At 46.6% G+C, this 23,660-nt stretch overlaps 1 protein-coding gene across 5 annotated transcripts in view; it reads right to left on the reverse strand.

Moving 5' to 3' along the window:
• The window catches only part of ATP6V0A4 (ATPase H+ transporting V0 subunit a4), a 91,754-nt gene that overhangs the window by 25,320 nt on the left and 42,774 nt on the right, over positions 1-23,660 (reverse strand). For all 5 annotated transcript variants that reach the window (XM_054494693.1, XM_054494695.2, XM_063667872.1 and 2 more), the window contains 7 exons: positions 22,449-22,661; positions 18,965-19,115; positions 17,222-17,361; positions 14,862-15,019; positions 8,684-8,777; positions 3,228-3,346; positions 1,979-2,195 (listed from right to left, as the gene is read on the reverse strand). In XM_054494693.1, coding sequence (XP_054350668.1) covers positions 1,979-2,195; positions 3,228-3,346; positions 8,684-8,777; positions 14,862-15,019; positions 17,222-17,361; positions 18,965-19,115; positions 22,449-22,661 — 1,092 coding nt within the window. The remainder of the gene's footprint in view (positions 1-1,978; positions 2,196-3,227; positions 3,347-8,683; positions 8,778-14,861; positions 15,020-17,221; positions 17,362-18,964; positions 19,116-22,448; positions 22,662-23,660) is intronic.

Genomic DNA, 23,660 nt, shown 5'->3' on the forward strand with positions numbered 1-23,660 from the left:
TTTCTTCTGATTCTTATCTACACTCACTCCTTATGAAAACCTGATTACAAGGCATTTTTTCTTCTTTTTTTTTTTTTTTGAGGGTGGGGGGACAGAGTTTCGCTCTTGTTGCCCAGGCTGGAGTGCAGTGGCACGATCTCAGCTCATTGCAACCTCCACCTCCTGGGTTCAAGTGATTCTCCTGCCTCAGCCTCCTGAGTAGCTGGGATTATAGGCATGTGCCACCATGCCCGGCTAATTTTTTGTATTTTTAGTAGAGATGGGGTTTCACCATGTTGGGCAGTCTGGTCTCGAACTCCTAACCTCAGGTGATCTGCCTGACTTGGCCTCCCGAAGTGTTGGGATTACAGGCGCGAGCCACTACGCCCAGCCTTTTCTTTTTCTTATTGACGCTTGGGTAGGGAAAGAGAACACAACTAGGAATTGAACTCATGAGAAGGGGCGTGGCTGTAGAAGCATGACATTAACTACGACATCTGATGGGCGCAATCGCCGACGGACAACCTTTGCACTGAAGGGCAGCTGGCCTTGTGGAACTAGTCACAGGGCTTCATCTAGAGGAATCAGGACCTATAGAAATGGGTCTTTTTTAGTAAAAATCTACCCTCAGATAATATGATCAGGTTAATCACTGGGAGAGGCCAAGGGGAAAAAGCTACTGTTATTTGTGTTATCAAAGAATTACTCACTGAGTTATTTTTATATCCAGCTCCAATAGGATTTGTATACCTTTTAAAAATAAAATATTGGCCAGGCGTGGTGGCTCACACCTGTAATCCCAGAACTTTGGGAGGCCGAGGTGGATGGATTACCTGTGGTCAGGAGTTCACGACCAGCCTGACCAATATGGTGAAACCCCATCTCTACTAAAAATGCAAAAATTAGCCAGGCCTGGTGGCAGGTGCCTGTAATCCCAGCTACTTGGGAGGCTGAGGCAGGAGAATCACTTGAACCCAGGAGGCGGAGGTCACAGTGAGCGAAGATGGTGCCACTGCACTCCAGCCTGGGTGATAGAGTGGGACTCCATCTCCAAAAATAAAATAAAATAAAATATTAAGTTGATAATGAGGCTAAGAGAAATGGAAGAAATCAGAGTGGCAATAAAGTGCAACTGTTGGGATGAACTGTCTCTGGAAAAGGAGCAAAAAATGAAAAACAGCAGCTCCCACCAGCTTTGGAAGCTCACAGAAGAGCATGAGTTTGATTTGTGGTTTTCCAGAAACAGTCTACCCATGTGAATACAGGGCTTTCTCTTCTTGATTCTATTTCAATTATTATTCTTGTTAATTTAGCTAGAGTTTACTCTTTGAATAAAAGATTATTAAATATTAATGTGCCATATAGAACATTCTACAGTTGCAAGCCTATCAATTTGAAGGGTTATTTTTTTTCTTTCTTCATAGCCAACGTACAAGACAATCTTCAATCCGTCTGCAATTATCCCTCTCATGTATTACCCCAATAAGAATGGTTGGAGCCACACCATAGCCCTCAGTGCTTGCACCTTCATTTAATAAGACCCTTTTGAAATGTAAAGGATGTAACACCCTCCACTGGATGCCAAGATGGCTCAGTTTTACAAATAACTACTCTTTGCAACACTCAAGAGTAGGAGAGAGGCCAGGTGTGGTGGCTCACATCTGTAATCCCAGCATTTTGCGAGGCCAAGGCAGGTGGATCGCTTGAAGTCAGGAGTTCAAGAGCAGCCTGGCCAACATGGTGAAAACCTGTCTCTACTAAAAATACAAAAATTAGCCAGACATGGTGGCGTGCACCTGTAGTCCCAGTTACTCAGGAGGCTGGGGCAGGAAAATCGTTTTAACCCAGGAGGTGGAGGTTGTAGTGAGTCAAGATTGCGCCACTGCACTCCAGCCTGGGTGACAGAGCAAGACTCCATCTCAAAAAAAAAAAAAAAGAGTAGGAGCGAAATTTGACATAATCAAGTAAGTAAAAGAAGAATAAAAAAAAGCAGAAATACCTGATGTTTGTAGAGGGGTGCGTTGGAAGAGTCACTGTAGTTAAACAGAAACATGTTGATGAAGTGGATGAGGATGCTGGGGGCGTGCTGAGACACATGGACGTCAAAGTAGCACCATTTGAAAATGATCATGAAAACCAGGTATCCAAACAGACACAAGATAAAAATCATCTCAGGGATAAATTGCAGAATGATGTTGAGAGTTCTTCTGAAGTATCTGGGGGTGGAAAACACACACATACACAAGATAGAACATCAAGGGAACATTAGGACTTAATTATTCTCTCAAAGCACAAAAGCATAAAATGTTCTATCTTTTTTTTTGCACTACTGGCAAACAACGGCACCCCACACCCCCCAGCAAACAGCAATCCTGTATGGATGCATAGAAAAGAAAATTAAAAGGAAATACTGGAAAGTGCTTTTGCACAAAAGAGTCAGAGAGAACCACGGTCTAGAAGTAACATCTAAAGCAAAGGTCATGCCCACACAGAGAGGGTGGTGATCTGACCACAGCTTCGCATGTAGACCTAGCTCACAGTTGCACATTTAAAGGCAAGAGGATATATAATGGGGACTTGGAAGCTTTTTCCTAAGAATGCTCTAAGATAGGGGTCTGCAAAGTGTGGCCCACAGGCCAGTGGAGACTATCATCTGATTCTGTACAGCCTGGAAGTTAAGAATGGTTTCTTTTTTTTTTTTTTTTTTTTGAGATGGAGTCTTACTCTGTCACCCAGGCTGGAGTGCAGTGATACAATCTTGGCTCACTGCAACCTCTGCCTCCAGATCCAAGGGATTCCCCTGCCCCAGCCTCCTAAGTAGCTGGGATTACAGGTGCCTGACACCATGCCTGGCTAATTTTTGTATTTTTAGTAGAGACAGGCTTTCACCATGTTGGCCAGGCTGGTCTTGAACTCCTGACCTCAGGTAATCCACCTGTCGGCCTTCCAAAGTGCTGGGATTACAGGTGTGAGACACCGCACCTGGCCTCCAGTCTTTTTTTGAACCCTCAAATATTTCTGGGGCCAGAGGAGCACTTACCTTGGAGAGACTCTGCTCAGGAGAAACGGAGGTGCTGCCATTTCCAGCCAACCAGCTTGTCTTGGCTCAAGCCCAGATGCCCAGGGAAGTACCCCTCATAGGAAGAAAACTTGCACAGAGAGATGCAGGTCCCAAACCAGTGGCTCTGTCACCATTCATCATCAGTGTGATCAGACAGAGCAGGCAGAGAGTGCATCAGGAAACTTACATGTGATTGAAAAGGCTGAGGATGACACCGAAAACCATCTGGACAATTCCCAGGATCACCGACATCTTCATTTTATATGAGTTCAGAAATGTGAGTTTGTTTGAAGCCAAGTTCCAAATCTGGATGGGAAATGGGACAAAAAACCAAGTGAGAGAGAGTCTTAGAAGTTCTACTGGAGTTGAGGGCTACAGCACAACTTTCCCTGAGCAAACCGCTCTGGGAACTGCACTTGCATATTTCAGTCCAGCTCAATGCATACATTTTAGAGTCCAAAAAGGAAAAAAGGATGAAATCCTTTATAAATGCAACTTTAATGACAAAAGTAACAGGATCATTAGTGCTATTATCAAATTGCTGGAGGAAAACAGGGGAGAAAAATCCTATGTGAAAAGATAATCTGGGAGGCCAAGGCAAGTGGATCACTTGAGCTCAGGAGTTTGAGACCAGCCTGGTCATCCTGGTGAAACCCTGTCTCTACACCAAAATACAAAAATTAGCTGGGCATGGTGGCGGGTGCCTGTAATCCCAACTACTCAGGAGGCTGAGGCAGGAGAACCGCTTGAACCTGGAAGGTGGAGGTTGCAGTGAGCCGAGATCGCGCCATTGTACTCCAGCCTGGGAGAAAGAGCAAGACTCTGTCTCAAAAAAAAAAAAAGAGGAAAGCTAATCTGAGCCATTAAGGCAAGATCTCAAACTTGCCTCAGTTTCCTTAATCATGGCCTATAGCTCATTGGCCGGTGAATGTATCCGATCCTTCTTAATAACACCACCTCTTACTCTGAAAGTCTGTAGTGCTTCGCATTACAAAGCATTTCATCAGGCCCTTCTCAAGAAGCCGTTCCTGTAGCCAATCTTTGTAAGCACGATGCGCAAGACACAGTCCCTGCCTTCTACACGGCCCATTTTAAACAGCACTGCCAGGTGGGGATCATGTGTACCTGTCCTGCCCCAAATGATATCGATGATATTGACATGAGGAAAAGCACACCGGGTGGTCATGCAGGGGGCTGGTGGGTGGAGGGGTTAGTTAGGGTCTCACACTGGCTAAGGACCAGAGTCACTAATATTCGTCTTCCCCATTTAAATCTCGGCAGCCCCATGGTCTCCACTCCCAGTCTGTGGAAAGGATTCCAAGTCCTTGCTCCTCCCCCTGTCCCCACCTGTATGTGAGGTACATCCCAAATTGTTTTCAGGTTTGCTCTGGGACATGTCAAAGGTGACAAGGGCACAATGGCTTTCTCACCTTTTCTGCTAAATGACTTCCTCCTCCAAACTTCTTTGCTTCTGTTAAGGGGCCAACATCCAACCAGACACAACCTCAAACACAATCATCTCGCTCCCTCCATCACACACACACATGTGCTCACACGGTCAGGTGCTAATTTGCACTGATCCTTCCTTTGCAATGTCCTGAGCCAGGCCAGAGGGGCACCCACTGAGGAGGCGGCTGCTGGGAAGTGGGGAGAAGGGACTCCAATAACAGGTGCCCAGACCCCAGAGATGCCTCCTCTACCCTCACATGGGCCTTGGCGTCTAAGTGGCACCAAGCCTGCCCCAGCCCTCGGCATTCCCCTTACCCACCCGTTTGGACAGTTCCCACAGGCACACTCAATGCAGTGAGAGCAGGTCTGCTAGTACACTTTAGACCCAGCCAAATCTGACACATTAAAAATGTTGGCCAGGTGCAGTGGCTCACGCTTGTAATCCTACCACTTTGGGAGGCTAAGATGGCAAGATCCCTTGAGGTCAGGAGTTTAAGACCAGCCTGGTAACAAAGCGAGACCCCGTCTCTACAAAAGCTTTTTAAAAAAATTAGCCCAGCATGGCATGGTGGCTCATGCCTGTAATCCCAGCTACTCAGGAGGCTGAGGCAGAAGAATCACCTGAACCCAGGAGGCGGAGGTTGTGGCGAGCCGAGATCGCACCATTGCGCTCCAGCCTGGGCAACAAAAGTGAAACTCCATCTCAAAACAAACAAACAAAAATTAGCCCAGCATGGCATGGCGCATGCCTGTAGTCCCAGCTGCTTGGAAGGCTGAAGAGGGAGATTGAGCCCAGGAGGTCGAGGCTTCAGTGAGCCGTAATCATGCCATTACATTACAGCCTGGGCAAGAAAGCAAGACTCTGTCTCTAAACAAATAAATAAATAAATAGAAAATTTTTAAATGTTAATAGTTAAGTACCAAGCACATACTAAGCAATTTAGATGTGTCTATCTCATTTAGTTCTACTGAAAACTCTATGAGATATAGTTATTCTCATTTTACAGATAAGGTAATTTATCATAACCTCAGGAAGATTAAGTTACTTACATACCTAGGAAGAAATAACATAAGAGGAACTAATATTCAAGGAGCATTTACCACGTTTGTGCGTAAGACTGTTCTGGCGGTTTTACATGTAAACATAACTTCATTTGCCGAGCAACCCTAGGAGTTAGGGCTGGTGTTTTTTTTATTTTTATTTTTATTTTTTTGAGACAGAGTCTCGCTCTGTTGCTCAGGCTGGAGTGCAATGGTGCAATCTCGGCTCACTGCAACCTCCGCCTCCCGGGTTCAAGCGATTCTCCTGCCTCAGCCTCCCAAGTAGCTGGGATTACAGGCACCCACCACTATGCCCAGCTAATTTTGTATTTTCAGTAGAGATGAGGTTTCACCATGTTGGCCAGGCTGGTGTCAAACTCCTGACCTCAAATGATCCGCACGCCTTGGCCTCCCAAAGTGCTGGGATTACAGGTGTGAGCCATCGCGCCCGGCCTAGGGCTGTTATTATATGCATTTTATAGGTGAAGAAACAGACATAGAGATGTTAACATGCTCAAACTCACAGAGCAAGTAAATAGAAAAGCAAAGATTTAAACACAGGCAGTCTGATTCCTGCGTTAAGGGCCCAGGCTATGATGAAGGCTAAATATTTTGTGATTTGATTCACAAATAGATGCCAAATGCAGTCAGTAAATGCACTGTAGAAATTTGTGTTACGTAAAAAGTAAGCCCTTATTAATATATACCTATATGATACAAAGTAACATAGACACAGACATTGATATTGTTTGGTTGCGTTCCACCCAAATTTCATCTTGAATTGTACTCCCATAATTCCCACGTGCTGTGGGAGGAAGCCAGTGGGAAATCATTGAATCATGGGGGTGGTTTCCTCCATACTGTTCTCGTGGGAGTGCATAAGTCTCATGAGATCTGATGGTTTTATAAGGGGAAACCCCTTTCACCTGGCTGTCATTCTCTCTCTTGCCTGCCGCCATGTAAGATGTGCCGTTCACCTGCCGCCATGTAAGATGTGCCGTTCACCTGCCGCCATGTAAGATGTGCTGTTCACCTGCCGCCATGATTGTGTGGCCTCCCCACACATCTTATTCTTTATAAATTACCCAGTCTCAGGGATGTCTTTATCACCAGCATGAAAATGGACTAATACAGACATGTTCTGTTAAAGTATCTCTGAGGAACAGGACTGCAGGAACTGGAGAGGTAGGAAAGGCAACTCCTGCTTTTCTTTTTTATTTTTTTTTTTTGAGAAGAGTCTCTCTGTATCACCCAAGTTGGAGTGCAGTGGTGTGATCTCAGCTTACTGCAACCTCTGCTTCCCAGATTCAAGTACTTCTCCTACCTCAGCCTGCCAAGTAGCTGAGATCACAGGCATATGCTACCATGCCCGGCTAATTTTGGTATTTTTACTTTTTTTTTTCTTTGAGATGGGCTCTCACTCTGGTTGCCTAGGCTGAGTGCAGTGGCATGATCTCAGCTCACTGCAACCTCCACCTCCCGGGTTAAAGCAATTCTCCTGCCTTAGCCTCCCAAGTAGCTGGGACTACTGGCGTGTGCCACCATGCCCAGCTAATTTCTGTATTTTTAGTGGAGACAAGTTTTCACCATGTTGGCCAGGCTGGTCTCGAACTCCTGACCTCAAGTGATCCACCCGCCTCAACCTCCCAAAGTGCTGGGATTACAGGCATGAGCCACCACACCTGGCCAACTCCTGCTTTTCTTTATATAATATTTTGTGTGGTATAGATTTTTTTAAATCATATATATGTATTATTTTAGGATAGAAAGACCAGAAATTTTCAAAATTCTAAATGTTACTAGGAACAGATTTCATTATTTTCAATATCCCACATTCTCTTTCACCCTGACATATTTTCTTTCTTTTCTAACTTGTGAGCAGATGACAAAATTGCATCAGAGTAGAAACTCAGGATTACTCAGTTCTGCAATGTGAAATACTGTAGCTCCACTCTGTCTGAGGAGCAGAAATGGACAGGCAGGATTTGCTGATGAATTAACTGTGGGCTGTGGAGGGGAGAGACAAGCCCATCGGAGCAATGAGATTCCAAATAAAGGAAGATCAACCAGACCCTAAGATCATCCCTGTCTAGATTCCTTCTCCACCTGCTTACTAAACATGAAATTCCTTTGACCAAGGACAACGTCTTGCAGTCCACAAAAATTCAAATTAGTTTTTAGCACTTTGCAACTTAGAAACCAGCCTTCAAGGACTTTACCACTTTTGATAAAACTTAGAATGCAAGTGTCCCTGGGTGGCAAGTATAAACAAATCCTGGGCAAAATTTATGTTTTTATAAGGGCAGGGAGGCGGGCGATAGCGGGATGACACAGGAAAACTTAAGAGGAGGTGACCTGTAAGATGGGAGAGACTGGAAAACTAGTTTTAGGGCTAGTACTATTTACTCCTAATTGTCAGCAACGAAAACTGAGGTCTCAGGTTCTCTCCCATAAAGAAAGAGCTTAGAAGAAACGGACAGCATTTGCCAGGTTCAGTTTTAGACTACTCACGCTCATTTGGAGCACAAGGCCGCCACCTGGTGGCAGCATGCACTGAGCCACTAGAAATAAACAGCTTTACATGAACAGGCATGTGTTACATCTCCTCAAAAACACTTTATATCTACAGGCTGCAAGGAAGTATCATTTTGCTTAGCTCAAATCTAGCTGACTGAGATAGATATAACAAACATAAAATGAAGCAAATACCTTTTTTAAAAAGCGTCAATTCTATGCAGAAAACAAAGCAAACATAAAAGCAAATCCACACTTTTTTAGAAAATAGGGAAATGTTTCCCACTGCAAGAAAATACAAAACAGGGAACTTAAACTTGATTAGGATGCTAAATAGCTTATGTAATACGCATACTCCCCAGGCAACCAAGTGCCTTTTAAAGAAGCAATTATTAACCACCAGGGATATGATTGATGGAGAAAGAGGCAGACATTTGGGGAACTGTATGGAAAATGGGGCTGGGTAGAAGGTGTAGATAGAACATTTACTTGACTCTGGCTCTATGTGTCAAAAAAACGTGAGCAGAAGTTATTTTATCTCAACACAAGTTTGTTGATTTGACAGGCTTTGTTGGCCTTTCCTTCTCCTCCACAAGACAGTTCACATAATAAATATTTAACCCAAGAAGACATTATTACCGGATCAATCCCAAATGGGTATGGATTTCCAAAATACACTCCTGGTATGGCTGGGTCCAGCTGCAGATATGGATTTTCCTCCATTACATGAGTACTTTAGAGGGAGAAAAGGAGAAAAACAAACAATGATCAACCGGGGCAGAAAAAATACTATAGTACCACCAGTCATAAACTTGACCATCAAAGCCCAACTATTGGTGCAATTCATCAGTCTGGTTGATTCAATATCTACTACACATCAAGGATTGTTCTAAGCACTGAGGCTACAATCTGAGTTTCCAAAGAGATCTCAACCTGATGTGCTATAGTAAAGAAAATCAGGGCCAGGAGCAGTGGCTTACATTCATAATCCCAGCATTTTGGGAGCCTGAGGTGGGAGGATCCCTTAAGCCCAGGAGTTTGAGATCAGCTGGTTGTGATGGCACATGCCTTTAGTTCTAGCTACTTGGGAGGCTGAGGCAGGAGGACTGCCTTGAGCCTGGGAGGTCAAGACTGCAGTGAGCCATGATTGTACCACTGCACTCCAGCCTGGGCAACAGAGTGAGACTCGGTTGAAAGGAAAAAAAAAAAGGAGAAGGGGGAGAGGGGACAGAAGGGGAAAGGGAAAGGGAAGGAGAAGGAAGGGAAATCAGGATTTGTACCACATCAGAAATGAGGTAGAAGGCAGGGACGCTGGGAGCACACAGGAAAGAAACCCCAGCCCAGGGACATGCTTGGGAAGTCTCCCAGGGAACACTGGGGCTGCTTCTGAAGGATGGTTTTTTTACATATACACCTCAACTGCTATGAAACTTAACTCTAAAAACATGTAACCCGTTGTATGTCTTTAAATCTGTGTCCCCTTTTCACCCAGAAGAATGGATGTCAATGGGAAGAAATTTCTTTCTTTTTTTTTTTTTTTGAGACTGTGTTTCATTCTTGTTGCCCGGGCTGGAGTGCAATGACACGATCTTGGCTTACTGCAACCTCTGCCACCCCCACCCCCCAACCCCAGGTTCAAGCAATTCTCCTGCCTCAGCCTCCCGAGTAGCTGGGATTACAGGCATGCGTCACCACGCCCGACTAATTTTTGTATTTTTAGTAGAGATGGGGTTTCACCATGTTGGTCAGGCTGGTCTTGAACTCCTGATCTCAAGTGATCCGCCTGCCTTGGCCTTCCAAAGTGCTGGGATTTGGTGTGAGCCACGATGCCCAGACCAGAAATTTCTTACTCTCTGTCTCTGCAAGCCTTAAGGGGATGAGAATGTTGAGCTGATTTTTTTTAAGAACCTGCATCTGTGGAAGGGCCCAAGGAATGAGCATTTGAAATGATGAGGAACAGGCCTGGTATTGTGGCTCATGCTTGTAATCCCAGCACTTTGGGAGGCTGAGGTGGGTGAATCACTTGAGGTCAGGAGTTCAAGACCAGCCTGGCCAACATGATGAAACCCCATCTCTACTAAAAATACAAAAATTAGTTGGGCGTGGTGCCACATGCCTGTAATCCCATCTACTCAGGAGGCTGTGGCAGAAGAATTACTTGAAACCAGGAGGCAGAGGTTGCAGTGAGCCAAGATTGCACCACTGCACTCCAGCCTGGGCAACAGAGCAAGACTCCATCTACAAAAATTTAATTTAATTTAATTTAATTTAAAAATAATGAAATGATGAAGAACAGACAGCAGACAGTCTTGACAGGCTGCCCAGAAATACACTCCCTCCCTTCTGCAGTGAGGTGCTGGGGGCCTTAGGTAGCAGCTGAGGGAATCGGGAAGCCTGGCCTACTGTCCTGGCCCTCAATATGCAGTGGCAGGAGCTGACCGTGACTCACTCGCCCAGACATGACCCCCATCCTAATGGCATGACTCAGTGCAAATGGCTGGATTTCCATAGCAGAGAAGTGTTTGTGTGTTCATAAAGGGAAAAGTCACCCCTGACAGGAAGGAACTGGCCTGGCACCCATAGCTAAGCCATCGTATCTCCTGCTGAGCATAAGCAACTTCACAGAACAGCAACATCAGGCAAGGCCACCTGGCGACTACGACAGAGCGAGAAAAAACATCATTCCACAGTCATTCCTCAATACAGGCAAAAAGAAGAACACAGTCCAAACCAAAAAATGACCCAACATCCCCGCCTCCTAACGAAGGCCAAATCCCCTAAGCCCTTTCTAATACCCTCTTAATAGAGATGGTTTTCCCAATGATGCACCATTTCCTTTGTTGAGTCAATACACCCAACTCCAGTGACTACAGAAATGTTTTCAGTGGTCTTTCAACCATCAAGGAAGCAGGTCCAAGACCCAGGTCGCAGCTGGCGACCAGAATCAGCTCGCTGTGTACTTCAGCTGTCGTTTTCTTCTGCCACAGTGATAATGAGGTTCTGCCTTATACTCCTGACCCTTCACATATGGCTGAGCACTGCTCCAATTCAAGACCAAAGAGTCTTGAATTGGGGAAGAAGACATTTGCAGATGCATAAGAGAACAGCACTCATACCCATGTCTGCAGAGTGGTGACAAGACAGTTAACTCAGGCCTTTCACAATCATACTCCATGGGAAATGGAATTTCATGTTGGTAGTCTGGTGAAATTATGCAGATTGAACAAGTTTCAAAACTCATCTCGGCCAGGCACGGTGGCTCACGCCTGTAATCCCATCACTTTGGGAAGCCAAGGCAGGTGGATCACCTGAGGTCAGGAGTTCAAGAACAGCCTGGCCAACATGGTGAAACCCCGTGCCTACTAAAAATATAAAAATTCACTGGGCGTAGTGGCACACGCCTGTAATCCCAGCTACTTGGGAGGCTGAGGCAGGAGAATCGCTAGAACTCGGAAGGCAGAAATTGCAGTGAGCCAAAATCTCGCCATTGCATTCCAGCTTGGGCCACAGAACGAGACTCCACCTCAAAATAAAAAATAAATAAAAAATAAAACTCATCTCTATACTTATGAGTTTAAATCTAAAGAGCAGAACTAAGTGTATGAATGAATGTGTTTGTTTGTTTGTTTGTTTGAGACAGGGTCTTGCTCTATTGCCAAGGCTGGGGTGCAACAGTGCCATTCTTGCTCTATTGCCAAGGCTGGGGTGCAACAGTGCCATCATGGCTCACTGCAGCCTCAACCTCCCAGGCTCAAATGATCTTCCTGTCTCAGCCTCCCAAGTAGCTGGAACCACAGGCACGTGCCACTGCCCAGCTAATTTTTTTTTTTTTCATTTTATGTAGAGACAGGGTCTCCCTATATTGCCCAGGCTGGTCTTGAACTCCTGGGCTCAAGCGATCCTTCCACTTTGGCCTCCCAAAGTTCTGGGATCACAGGTGTGAGCCACTGTGCTCAGCCTAATTTGTTTTTAAATTTATGAAAGTTTTGTTCTTTTGGGCATCTCTTTAGAATACTAATTGCAAAGCAAAAAAAAAAAAAAAAAAAAAAATCACAGATATAGCTGTCTGTATGTCATTCTGAAAAACATTTTATCCTTCATTTTTCTATATTTTTATTTTTCTATATTTAAGGTGGGGAATCCCATCTCTACTTCAGGGAACTTAGGCCTAGCAGAGAAACAAGAAGGGACTGCATTAGAGTCTCCTTACCCCACACTAAAGATTTCTACAGTATCTTGGAGCCTCTCTGTGCCAACATCAAGCCCCTTGAATGCCCTCAGGAAAGCTTTGTCAAAAGAAACCCAGGATTGGGCCGGGCGTGTGGCTCATGCCTTAATCCTAGCACTTTGGGAGGCCGAGGCAGGTGGATCACGAGGTCAGGAGATTGAGACCATCCTGGCCAATATGGTGAAACACCAACTCTACTAAAAATACAAAAATTAGCTGGGCGTGGTGGTGTGTGCCTGTGGTCCCAGCTACTCAGGAGGCTGAGGCAGGAGAATTGCTTGAACCCAGGAGGTGGAAGTTGCAGTGAGCTGAGATTGCGCCACTGTACTCTAGCATGGGTGACAGAGCAAGACTCCGTCTCAAAAAAAGAGAGACTGGGTGCGGTGGCTCATGCCTGTAATCCCAGCACTTTGGGAGGCCGAGGCAGGTGGATCACGAGGTCAGGAGATTGAGACCATCCTGGCCAATATGGTGAAACACCAACTCTACTAAAAATACAAAAATTAGCTGGGCGTGGTGGTGTGTGCCTGTGGTCCCAGCTACTCAGGAGGCTGAGGCAGGAGAATTGCTTGAACCCAGGAGGTGGAAGTTGCAGTGAGCTGAGATTGCGCCACTGTACTCTAGCATGGGTGACAGAGCAAGACTCTGTCTCAAAAAAAAAGAGACTGGGCGCGGTGGCTCATGCCTGTAATCCCAGCACTTTGGGAGGCCGAGGTGGGCAGATCATGGGTCAGGAGATCGAGACCATCCTGGCTAACACGGTGAAACCCCATCTCTACTAAAAAATACAAAAAATTAGCTGGGCGTAGTGGCGGGCGCCTGTAGTCCCAGCTACTCGGGAGGCTGAGGCAGGAGAATGGCATGAACTCAGGAGGCAGAGCTTGCAGTGAGCCGAGATCGCGCCACTGCACTCCAGCCTCGGTGACAGAGCAAGACTCCGTCTCAAAAAAAAAGAAAGAAACCCGGGATTGAATCTTTTCTAACTGAAAAACTCTTGGATGAAATTGATTGTTCATTCTGTCCCCCATTTATGATGTTCACCACAGATTTTGGTGAGCCAGTAAGACCCGTGAAGTCCCTTCCTTGGGAGAGGAAGAATGGGAAAAGAGATTGCGAACATGTTTACCTATCTCAGCCTTCACTTTGGTCCTCTTTTCTCATTTGTTCAAACGGAAGTTCCAGAATAAGACAGGGAAATCTTAAGCTGACCCAAAGGAGCTGGGCAGAGACAGATGTTAGGAAATGTCACCACTGATATGTAGGTTTTACAAATTAGCCCTCACGCTACTGCGGGAATCTCAGGTACGTGATGCACGTAGCCTAAGATCACCCCCAAAATCACAAGGCTGTCGCAATTTCTATTTGTTCACTTCACAGTCCCCTATCCTCCAGAGTCCCCTGTTCTCCCCCAGTTCATTAAATTGACCTACCTCTCAAACTCTAAAATCTTTCTCCCCATAAAGTCTCCATTCCTAAAAGGTTGTGTTTCCATTCTGAAGACGGCTTGTCTGATTAACTGCATAAAATCACTGTGGAATGCATAGGGGAAGGGTGGACTGTGGGGATTTAGAGAGCTTCCAGCTCTCTCTATTCTACAGTCCCCACATATCCTTACCAGGTGTCCCCTGCCCCCAACTCTGTCAGCCACAGGACAAATACAGGGAGACAGCATTGCAAAACCAACCCTTTCCTCATTTGCTTTTTTTTTTTTCAGATGGAGTCTTGCTCTGTTGCCCAGTCTGGAGTGCAATGGTGTGATCTTGGCTCGCTGCAACCTCCACCTCCTGGATTCAAGCAATTCTCGTGCCTTGGCCTCCTGAGTAGCTGGGATTACAGGCATGTGCCACCATGCCCAGCTAATTTTTGTATTTTTAGTAGAGACAGGGTTTCACCATGTTGGCCAGGCTGGTCTCGAACTCCTGACCTCAAGTGATCCTCCCGCCTCGGCTTCCCAAAGTGTTGAGATTACAGGCATGAGCCACCATGCCCAGCCTCTCATTTGCTTTTGTTTGAGACAGCATCCTGCTGTGTTGCCCAGGCTGGAGTGCAAGGGTGTGATTGTAGCTCATGCAGCCTTGACCTCCTTGGCCCAAGCCATCCTCCTGCCTCAGCCTCCCAAGTAGCTAGGACTAAAGGCGTGCCAACACACTTGGCTAACTTTTTTTGTTTTTCATTTTTTTTGGAGATGGAGTCTCACTCTGTCACCCAAGCTGGAGTGCAGTGGTGCAATCTCGGCTCACTGCAACCTCTGCCTCCCAGGCTCAAGCAATTCTCCTGCTTCAGCCTCCCGAGTAGCTGAGATTCCAGGCACCCGCCACCACACCTGTCTAATTTTCGTATTTTTAGTGGAGACCAGGTTTCACCATGTCGGCCAGGCTGGTCTCGAACTCCTGACCTCAGGTGATCTGCCCGCCTCAGCCTCCCAGAGCACTGGGATTACAGGCATGAGCCACCGTGCCTGGCCTATTTGTTTTGCATTTTCAAGTGCACCTCTGAGTAGAGCTAGGTGTAGACTCCCCCAACTATGAAAACAGACACTGAGGCCACCCGGATGGCCAGCGACTGCACCATCTCTGTCTGTCAACTCACTTCCATGTGCCATTTCTGAACATGGGTTGGACACTCCAAGAAGAGCCGAAGATGTTCAAGGACTTGGAGAAGCAGTCATTGTAGATCAAACCCGTGTAGATGGAGAAGATGCCCATAAGTAGGATCAGATAGCGCCCGTGGAAGAAGGTGTTCCAAATCTGGCCTCAGAGAGACAGAGAGGATGATTGTCAGTGGGCTCTGAAGCAGACCCCGGAGGGAAGCGTTCTACAGGATATCTCCAGCATCACCGGTTGCAGGCACCCTTGGGGGGGGCCACATGACCAAGGCAGACATCAATCATCCAAACAGGAAGAGCACACGCATCATGGTTTTTGGAACATATAGGTGCACCAAAAAGTCCTAGGCTGGTATTTGTTATCGTGAAACCAAAACCATATAGGCAAAAATTAGCTGGGCGTGGTGGTGCATGCCTGTAATCCCAGCTACTTGGGAGGCTGAGGCAGAAGAATCACTTGAACCTGGGAGTTAGAGGCTGCAGTGAGCCAAGATTGCACCACTGCACTCCAGCCTGGATGACAGAGCAAGACTCTGTCTCAAAAAAAAAAAAAAAGGCCAGGCGTGGTGGCTCACACCTGTAATCCCAACACTTTGGGAGGCCAAGGTGGGCAGATCACCTGGGGTCAGGAGTTTGAGACCAGCCTGACCAACATGGTGAAACCCCGTCTCTACTAAAAATTAGCCAGATGTGGTGGTATGCACATTAGTCCCAGTTACTCAGGAGGCTGAGGCAGGAGAATCACTTGAACTCGGGAGGCGGAGGTTGCAGTGAGCTGAGATTGCCCCACTGCACTCCAGCCTGGGTGACACAGCAAGACTCTGTCTCAAAAAATATATATATATAAAATATATATTTTTGTATAATATATAATATATAATATATATTTTTATAATATATAATATATATATTTTTATTATATATATTTTTATAATATATATAATATATTTATATATATATATATATATATATATATATATATATATATGCATGCCTCAGATTCTTCCATTGCACATAAACTGAAGTGCAAGCAAGGCCTCATCTGCTTAGGAAGGGATTTGAAAGTGGGTGGCTGTTGTCTCAGGTGCTTCCAGGAAATAAGCACTAAACTGGCCTCCCATGGCTGCTACATTTATGACAAGTCAGATATATACTCATTTTGCGTCTTGTCATTCTAAAGTTGAGTCCCTGTCTGACTATGTCTGCTGAGAAGAATAAAGTGCTTTCTCATAATACTGAATAATGTGTGCCAATCATTCCAAGAAGTGCTGACGTGTAACTCTGAAACTCAAAATGTTTACCATACAAAATTACATCTTTAAGCTTGGCATGGAAAACTATATTGGTCACAGGTTGATTCTGCTCACTAACCTCGACATCGCTGACCTAGCTGTAATTAATTCAACCTGTAATAAAACATTGCAGATATCCTTTTTTTTTTTTAAGATGGAGTCCCTCTCTGTCACCCAGGCTGGAGTAAAGTGGCGCGATCTCAGCTCACTGCAACCTCCACCTCCCGGGTTCAAGTAATTCTCCAGCCTCAGCCTCCTGAGTAGCTGGGACTGCAGGTACCCACCACCATGACCGGCTAATTTTTGTATTTTTAGTAGAGACAGGGTTTCACCCTGTTGGCCACGTTGGCCTCGAACCCCTGATCTCAAATGACCCACCCACCACGGCCTCCCAAAGTGGTGGGATTACAGGTGTGAGCCACTGCGCCCGGCCAGTCAATAAAGTTTGAACCAATGCACCCTCCTGAGTTGTCTCAGCCTTCACAGCATTCTGCGAAGGTGGAGAAACTTAAGAGTGGGGAAACAATGTTCAGGGTTTCTCAGTGTTCAGAAGAACACGGGTCCCAGGCTGCTTCTGCCATGAACAAATACTTATATTTTAAGTAAAAACACTACAAATAGTATGCATTACTTGATGCCAATTTTTGAAAAATTGGTGGATAAGCACAAACAAATTGGAAAGATAACCAAAAGCATTCATGGTGATTTTTCTCTAGGTCATTAGATGGTTGCATTTTTCTAATTTTTACAATGATTATGTATTGCTTTCATAATCAGGGAAAAAATCAGAGTTAGAAAAAAATATATAATGAAAAAGAAAAATCGATGCCTTATCAATTCATGAACAGAAACCCAAAAATGCTGAACAGAACAGCACCAAACCATCCAAAGGAATTACCTTTGGCCAGAAGTTTTAGGTTAATTTTGGCTCTTTTTTACTTTCCTTCTCTCCCTTATTTTTCATAAAAAAGTGTTATTTCTGTGGGGAAAACCACATACAGATTTTCATATTCTGAAAATGAATGGGGGCAAGACGGTCAATGGACACTCACCTCATTGTCTGTCTTCTGGGAGAGCAAGCGTCTCTCATTCAGAATCATCCAAAGTGCGGCCAGGAGCATCACGGTTCCGTGACCACAGTCTCCAAACATCACAGCAAACAGGAAGGGGAAAGTGATGATGGTGTAGGGGGCTGTGGAGGGGAGACACACAACGCCTGAGGCCTCAGCACAGCCTTGGGGCCCTCACCTCAGATTCCCTGCCACAGCTCCATGATTTGCATGCGGGTTTCCTTAAGTCTTTCTGGTTGTCTTTCCTCACCATCCCTACCCTGACACATGCTTAGCTGCCACATAAATGAGTGCATCTGTTTCTAGGCATTCTTTTTTTCCTTTTTTTTTTGAGAGAGGGTCTTGCTCTGTCACCCAGGCTGGAGTGCACTGGCACAATCATGGCTCACTGCAATCTCCACCTCCTGGGCTCAAGTGATCCTCCCACCTCAGCCTCTTGAGTAGCTGGAACTACAGGTGTGTGCCACCATGCCTAACTAATTTTTAGAATTTTCTGTAGAGATGAGGTCTCGCTATATTGCCCAGGCTGGTCTCGAACTCCTGGTTTCAAGCAATCCTCCCACCTCGGCCTCCCAAAGTGTTGTGATGAGCCACTGCACCCAGCCTATGAGTAGGCATTCTTATTCCCCACTTTACAGATGTGCTGAGGCTTAGAGAAGCTAAGTGACTTGTCAAAAATCACAAAGTCAAAAAAAAAAAAATAGAAAAAAATCACAAAGTTTGATGGAACACAAGATCAGCTTTCTTTCTCTAGGTGCTTTCTACACTCTTCTCCACACCCATCTTTTGTCTGTTTCTCCACCATTCACAGGCACCACACACCACCAGCAGTTTGCTCGCAGGGACCCTCAACCCAGGAGGCCCCTGCATTACAGGCCACAAATTCAACTGGGCCTCAGGGTGGAGAATAACAATCACCATGCGCTGCTTAGATAAAGGGTATCTGGTCTATCCTTTCATTTTATTTTATCTTATCTATTTTTTGAGACAGGATCTCGCTCTGTCACCAAGACTGGAGTGCAGTGGCGCAGTCTCAGCTCACTGCAATCTCTACCTCCTGGATTCAAGTGATTCTCCTGCCTCAGCCTCCTGAGTAGCTGGGATTACAGGTGCCTGCCACCATGCCCTGCTAATTTTTGTATTTTTAGTAGAAACAGGGTTTTGCCATGTTGGTCAAGCTGGTCTTGAACTCCTGATCTCAAGCGATCCACCTCCTCCACCTCCCAAAGTGCTGGGATTACAGCGTGAGCCACTGAACCCAGCCTACACCTTTATTTTATTAACCAAGCTAGCAAGATTCCACAGCTTAGGACACCAAGAATCGAGTCTTCTAAGTTCTGTGTACTGGTGTCTTTCCCATACAATAACTACAGGACTGTGAAGATGCCAAGATAGGGCCCTCATTGTATTGGTGAAGGAAATGAACACTGACTTCAGCTGCCTGATGACGTTGCAGTTTAAGGGTGCACAGGTGAAGACAAAGAACAACTCTTTCACCAATCATCATTTATAGACGACACCACAGGGTATTAGGAAACCAAGGAGGATTTTAGGAATCCTGCTACTTGCCCCTACTATCCTACTTCTTCCTCCGATTCCCACAGCTACTACCCTAGCCCCAAGCCTCACAGTTTTAACAAGTTCACCTCCTTGGTCACCTCAAGGGTCCATCTTACCAGTTTTCACTTTCAAGCTGCCCAGTTGTGCAGTTCATCGGATCTTTACCTGGGTTTATCTCCCGGTAGCTGCCGACGCCATAGGCATCGACAATATTCTGGAAGCCAGCTGTGAATTTATTGGTCCTGTTAAATGTGGGAGGGGCTGTTTTAGATTGCACTGTGGTCATGATGGGGGCCATGGAGGAGCCACTTAGTTCCTGGAAAAAAAAAAAAAGCGACAAGATGTAAGGAGAAGAGTCTTGGACTGGGTGTCAGCACAAAGGTCACAGTCCCAGCTCCTGCCGTCCCTCACTGAGTGAACTTGGGGCAAACTCTTGATCTCTCTGAGACTCACGACCTCACGTGCACAGAGTTAATACCTTCCCAATACTTATCCAATTCATCTCACAGGAGGGCTGTCAAGAGAAATGAGTCCCTCTGGAGTCTCTGACAATCTCCCGTCTCCTACTGCTGTAAATGCGAATGTTATGACTCCTGGCCCTCTATGCTTCCCTCCTCTCCGCTTTCTCAATTCATCCCCCTCTTCCAAATGGCCCTGACCCTTCCTCAATTTTTTCCTAATTGCCTGCTTAGACTTTCAAACTCCAATGTGTCACCAACCCCACAAAATCCAGGAGCCTAATCCTGAATTCATCAACTTGCTGCAAAGCCAGGTCCCCTCTACAAACTCCCTGCCCCTTCATCAGAGCCTCCATTCTCCCAGATTCCTAGAATCTTGGAATCATGGATTTGTCCCTTCTCTGGTTTCAGTCAGTCGATCACCCACCAAACCTTGCTAATTCTTCCTTCGGAATCCTTCCTCCAATTCCCACAGCTATCACCCTAGCTCCAAGCCTCAGCATCTCTGCCAGCCTCTCCCCTCTCCGTTTATCTAACACCCAGATCGCTCAAGCACTCTTTTAATAAAACAAACAAAAAGCACTACTTTACTCATGTTACTCTCCTGCTTTAAAATCTTCAAAGGCTGCCTATCGCCTAAAGAATGAAATCAAAACTCTTTAGTCTTGTGATCAAGACTACTTAACAATATGCCTTAATCCTCCATTCACACCTTCACCCCTCCCCACACTTCCCCATGGAAACTGGCCCTGTCTACACTAGTCACCTCTCTTCTCCACTTACTCAAGTCTTTTTTCTTTTTCTTTTTTTTTCTTCCTGAGACAGGAAGTCCCAGGCTGGAGTGCAGTAACATGATCATAGCTCACTACAGCCTCAAACTTCTGGGCTCAAGTGATCCTCCCGCCTCAGCCTCCTGAGTAGCTGGGTCTACAGCCATACAATGCTATGTTGCACAGGCTGGTCTTGAACTCCTAGGCTCAAATGATCCTCCCACCTCAGCCTCCCAAAGTGATGGTTTACAGGCGTGAGCCACTGCGTCCATTCTACCTAGTCGAGTCTTAACAATTCCAAGTGATCCCTGTCCAGGAACCGTACAGCCACCGCACACCCAACAGCACTTGCCACCTGCACACCCAGCGGCATCTGATACCAGCTGGACGAGTGCTCACGGTCCCAGCTTCAATCCTCCGCTGCCTTCAGGAGGCCCCACCTCCCTTCACCTGCTCCCCGGCCAGCCTCCCACCGTTCCGCGCGTGCATCGCTTTCTCCAGGACGCAGCCCTGCCCTGCTCAGCCTGGTTGAAATGCTTTTTAAGTGCCCCATTTAGGTGGTTTTTGGACCATGATGTGGGGACATCGAGTGTTATGAGGAACAGTTTCTGTATTCAAATCCTGCCTCCTGGCTATAGGACTGTGGTCAGGTTACTTCTACTTTCTGTTCCTCCATTTCTGTATCTGTACGAAAGGGATAAAGAAAGCTCCCACCTCCTAACCCATTCCTACTGCAAGGCCTTTACCTTCAGATCCCTCCGCCTGAAAACCCTTCTTCCCGCCCCCAATCTTCCCACGCTATCAATGCCGCCTGCTCAGAGAGGGTTTCTTCAGATACCACGATATCTGCCGTCACCAGATATGCCACCCAGCTAGCAGGGCAGGCTTCCCACCCAGCTAGTTCCCCATCGGCCGAACCAGCTGCATGCCACCCACTCCTCAACCCAACGGTTTCACTCCTCTCACCCCGTGAAATTATTCAGACAAGCTAATCACATCCTTCTGCAAGAACCAAAGGTCACCTCACCCTCGTTCACTGCAGAGCCTGCCTCCCACCGGCCCTGCTGGTTCACTCTGCTCCCAAACGCGGTTCCCGAGGGCAAGCCCTGTGTGGCCCGCATGGCGTGCGGTGTCCTTCTCCCCTGGGCTCTGAGGACAAGTGACTAAAAACAGCTGTCAAGCCCGTCTGTCCAGTGTCGGGGTAATATGTTTGGCCATCTTGTACTATTCAGGGCAGGAGGGGGTCCCTCCTTCAATGGGGTGAATAACGGTGATCAGAACAAGCCCCCACTCTCCATCCCGCCCCTCGCCGTCCCCTGCTTGGTTTCCTGCCCACCACTCATCACTGCCTGAAATCTCATTAGTCACGGACATGCCTCCGTGTCCCTTTCTAGAATGTCTACCAAAGCAGGGTCTTGGCCTGCCAGTGTGTAAGCCCTAGATCCGTTCCTAGTACACAGGGAATGTCTAAGGAATGAATGGAGGGAGCGGTGAGAACTCAGCAAGGACAGAGTGCTTAGCGCATCACGGGCACACCGCAAGCGATCTACATATTTTGGCTCTTATTATAGGTGCTTGGTTATTCGTCTTTCTAGCTAGACTATAACCTCCATGAGGTAACAGGTGGTATCTACAGTCTAGCAGAGTGGAGCTGGGCATGGTGGCACGTGCCTGTAGTCCTAGCCACTTGGGAGGCTGAGACGGGAGGATCACCTGAGCCCAGGAGTTTGAGGCTGTAGGGCAGTATGCTCATGCCTGTGAACAGCCCTGCACTCCAGCCCGGGTGTCATAGCGAGATCCCCATCTTTAATAAGAAAAAAAAAAAAGACAAAATCCCCCCAAAATGGTAGTCTAGGGGAGAGACTGGCACATTAATGCTCAGTATGGCGGGGCGTGATGTCTCACACCTGTAATCTCAGCACTTTGGGAGGTCGAGGCAGGCAAATCACCTGAGGTCAGGAGTTTAAGACCAGCCCAGCCAACATGGTGAAACCCTGTCTCTACTAAAAATACAAAAATTTGCTGGACATGGTAGGGCGCACCTGTAATCCCAGCTACTCGGAAGGCTGAGGCAGGAGAATCACTTGAACCCAGGAGGCAGAGGTTGCAGTGAGCTGAGATTGTGCCACTGCACAACAGCCTGGGCTACAGAGCGAGATTCTATTTTTTTTTTTTTTAAAAAAAAGCTCAATACATACTCACAAAAGGTCAAAAAATGGTGAACAACTGTCAAACACTGAAAAGACGAAGGAATTTCTTTTATGTCCTCGAGTGGGGTTGAGAACTGAAGACACAAAGATGAAGGAAGCAATCCTACCACCAAGTCACTTGAGTTCATGTCGCCCATGAGGCCGACACCCTCTGAGAGCCCAGCAGAGGAGCTGACTCATCGGACCCCTCCTGGCTCCACCTGCCACGCACCATGCCTTGCTCCAGTGCCCTCTTGATACGTGTGGCATCTGCCACCGGGAACCAGATCTCGGCGATGACACACTGTTGGGTGACGTCGATGTTGCACATGTTCAGGATGTGGTAGACAGCCTTCATCTTCTGCACCTTGATGAGCCAGGAGTGCCAGTTGGTAGCGGCTTCCTGCAGCAGGCGCTGGCGGTGAGACTCTGTTTGTGTTATGACCTATACAAAAAACAACACACAGGAAAACAGAGAACTTTCACAGAGCTACTTGACAATGTGCCAAAAATGGAGGGCCACAGGCCACAGCAGCTTCCTCTGCTCTGAGCAGGCTCCTTTGACCTGTGGCTGTCACCTGGCCTTGAACTCTCCTGAGCAGTTTATCTCCCCCCGCTAGAGGCTAAAACCCTTAGGTAGAGATTGTATCTTCCTTTTCTTTTAAATTCCTCATTGTCCTATTGTTATGGGTTGAATTGTCCACATAAAAGAGTCCTAAACTCTGACACCTGTGAATATGGCCTTTTTGGAAAGAGGGTCTTTGCAGATGGGATCAGGTTAAGAAGAGGTCATACTGGATTCGAATGGGCCCTAATCCCATATGATCACTGTCCTGATAAGAAATGTGGACATGGAGGCACACAGGGAAGAACACCACGTGACAACGGAGGCAGCGATCAAAGGAGGCACCTGCAGCTGAGGAATGCGGAGGATGGCCTGCAGCACCAGAGGTGGGGAGAGGCAAGCGGGGGCTCCCTTCAGGTCTTCCGAGGGAGCACGGCCCTGCTGACGCCTTGATTTCAGACCTCTGGCCTCCAGAACCACGAGAGAATAAATCTCTATTGTCTTAAGCCACCCAGTTTGCAGTAATTTGTTAGAGCAACCCTAAGAGATTACTACATCTACCACAACGCTTTATATACATAATACCTCCAATAAATGACAAGTGAATGAATGAAGGAATGAATGGACAATTGGGCCCACACAGAATTTATTTAATTGAAATCATTTTTATGTTTTGATGATACAACAAACTGGGTAATCTTTTTCAGTACACATGGCCTCTGTAAGAGACACACTGTAAGAGAGACATGGTGGCTCTAAGATTAATGAGAGCCATGAGGCCCACCGAAGCGTCTCACAAGCCCAATACTACCTGTCACTTAGCAATATAATGCCACCTGGCCTGGAGATTTCCACACCTGGCCTGGAGATTTCCAGGAG

This window comes from Pongo pygmaeus, chromosome 6 (assembly GCF_028885625.2).
Source record: "Pongo pygmaeus isolate AG05252 chromosome 6, NHGRI_mPonPyg2-v2.0_pri, whole genome shotgun sequence".
In the NCBI taxonomy this organism is placed as follows: Eukaryota; Metazoa; Chordata; class Mammalia; order Primates; family Hominidae; genus Pongo; species Pongo pygmaeus.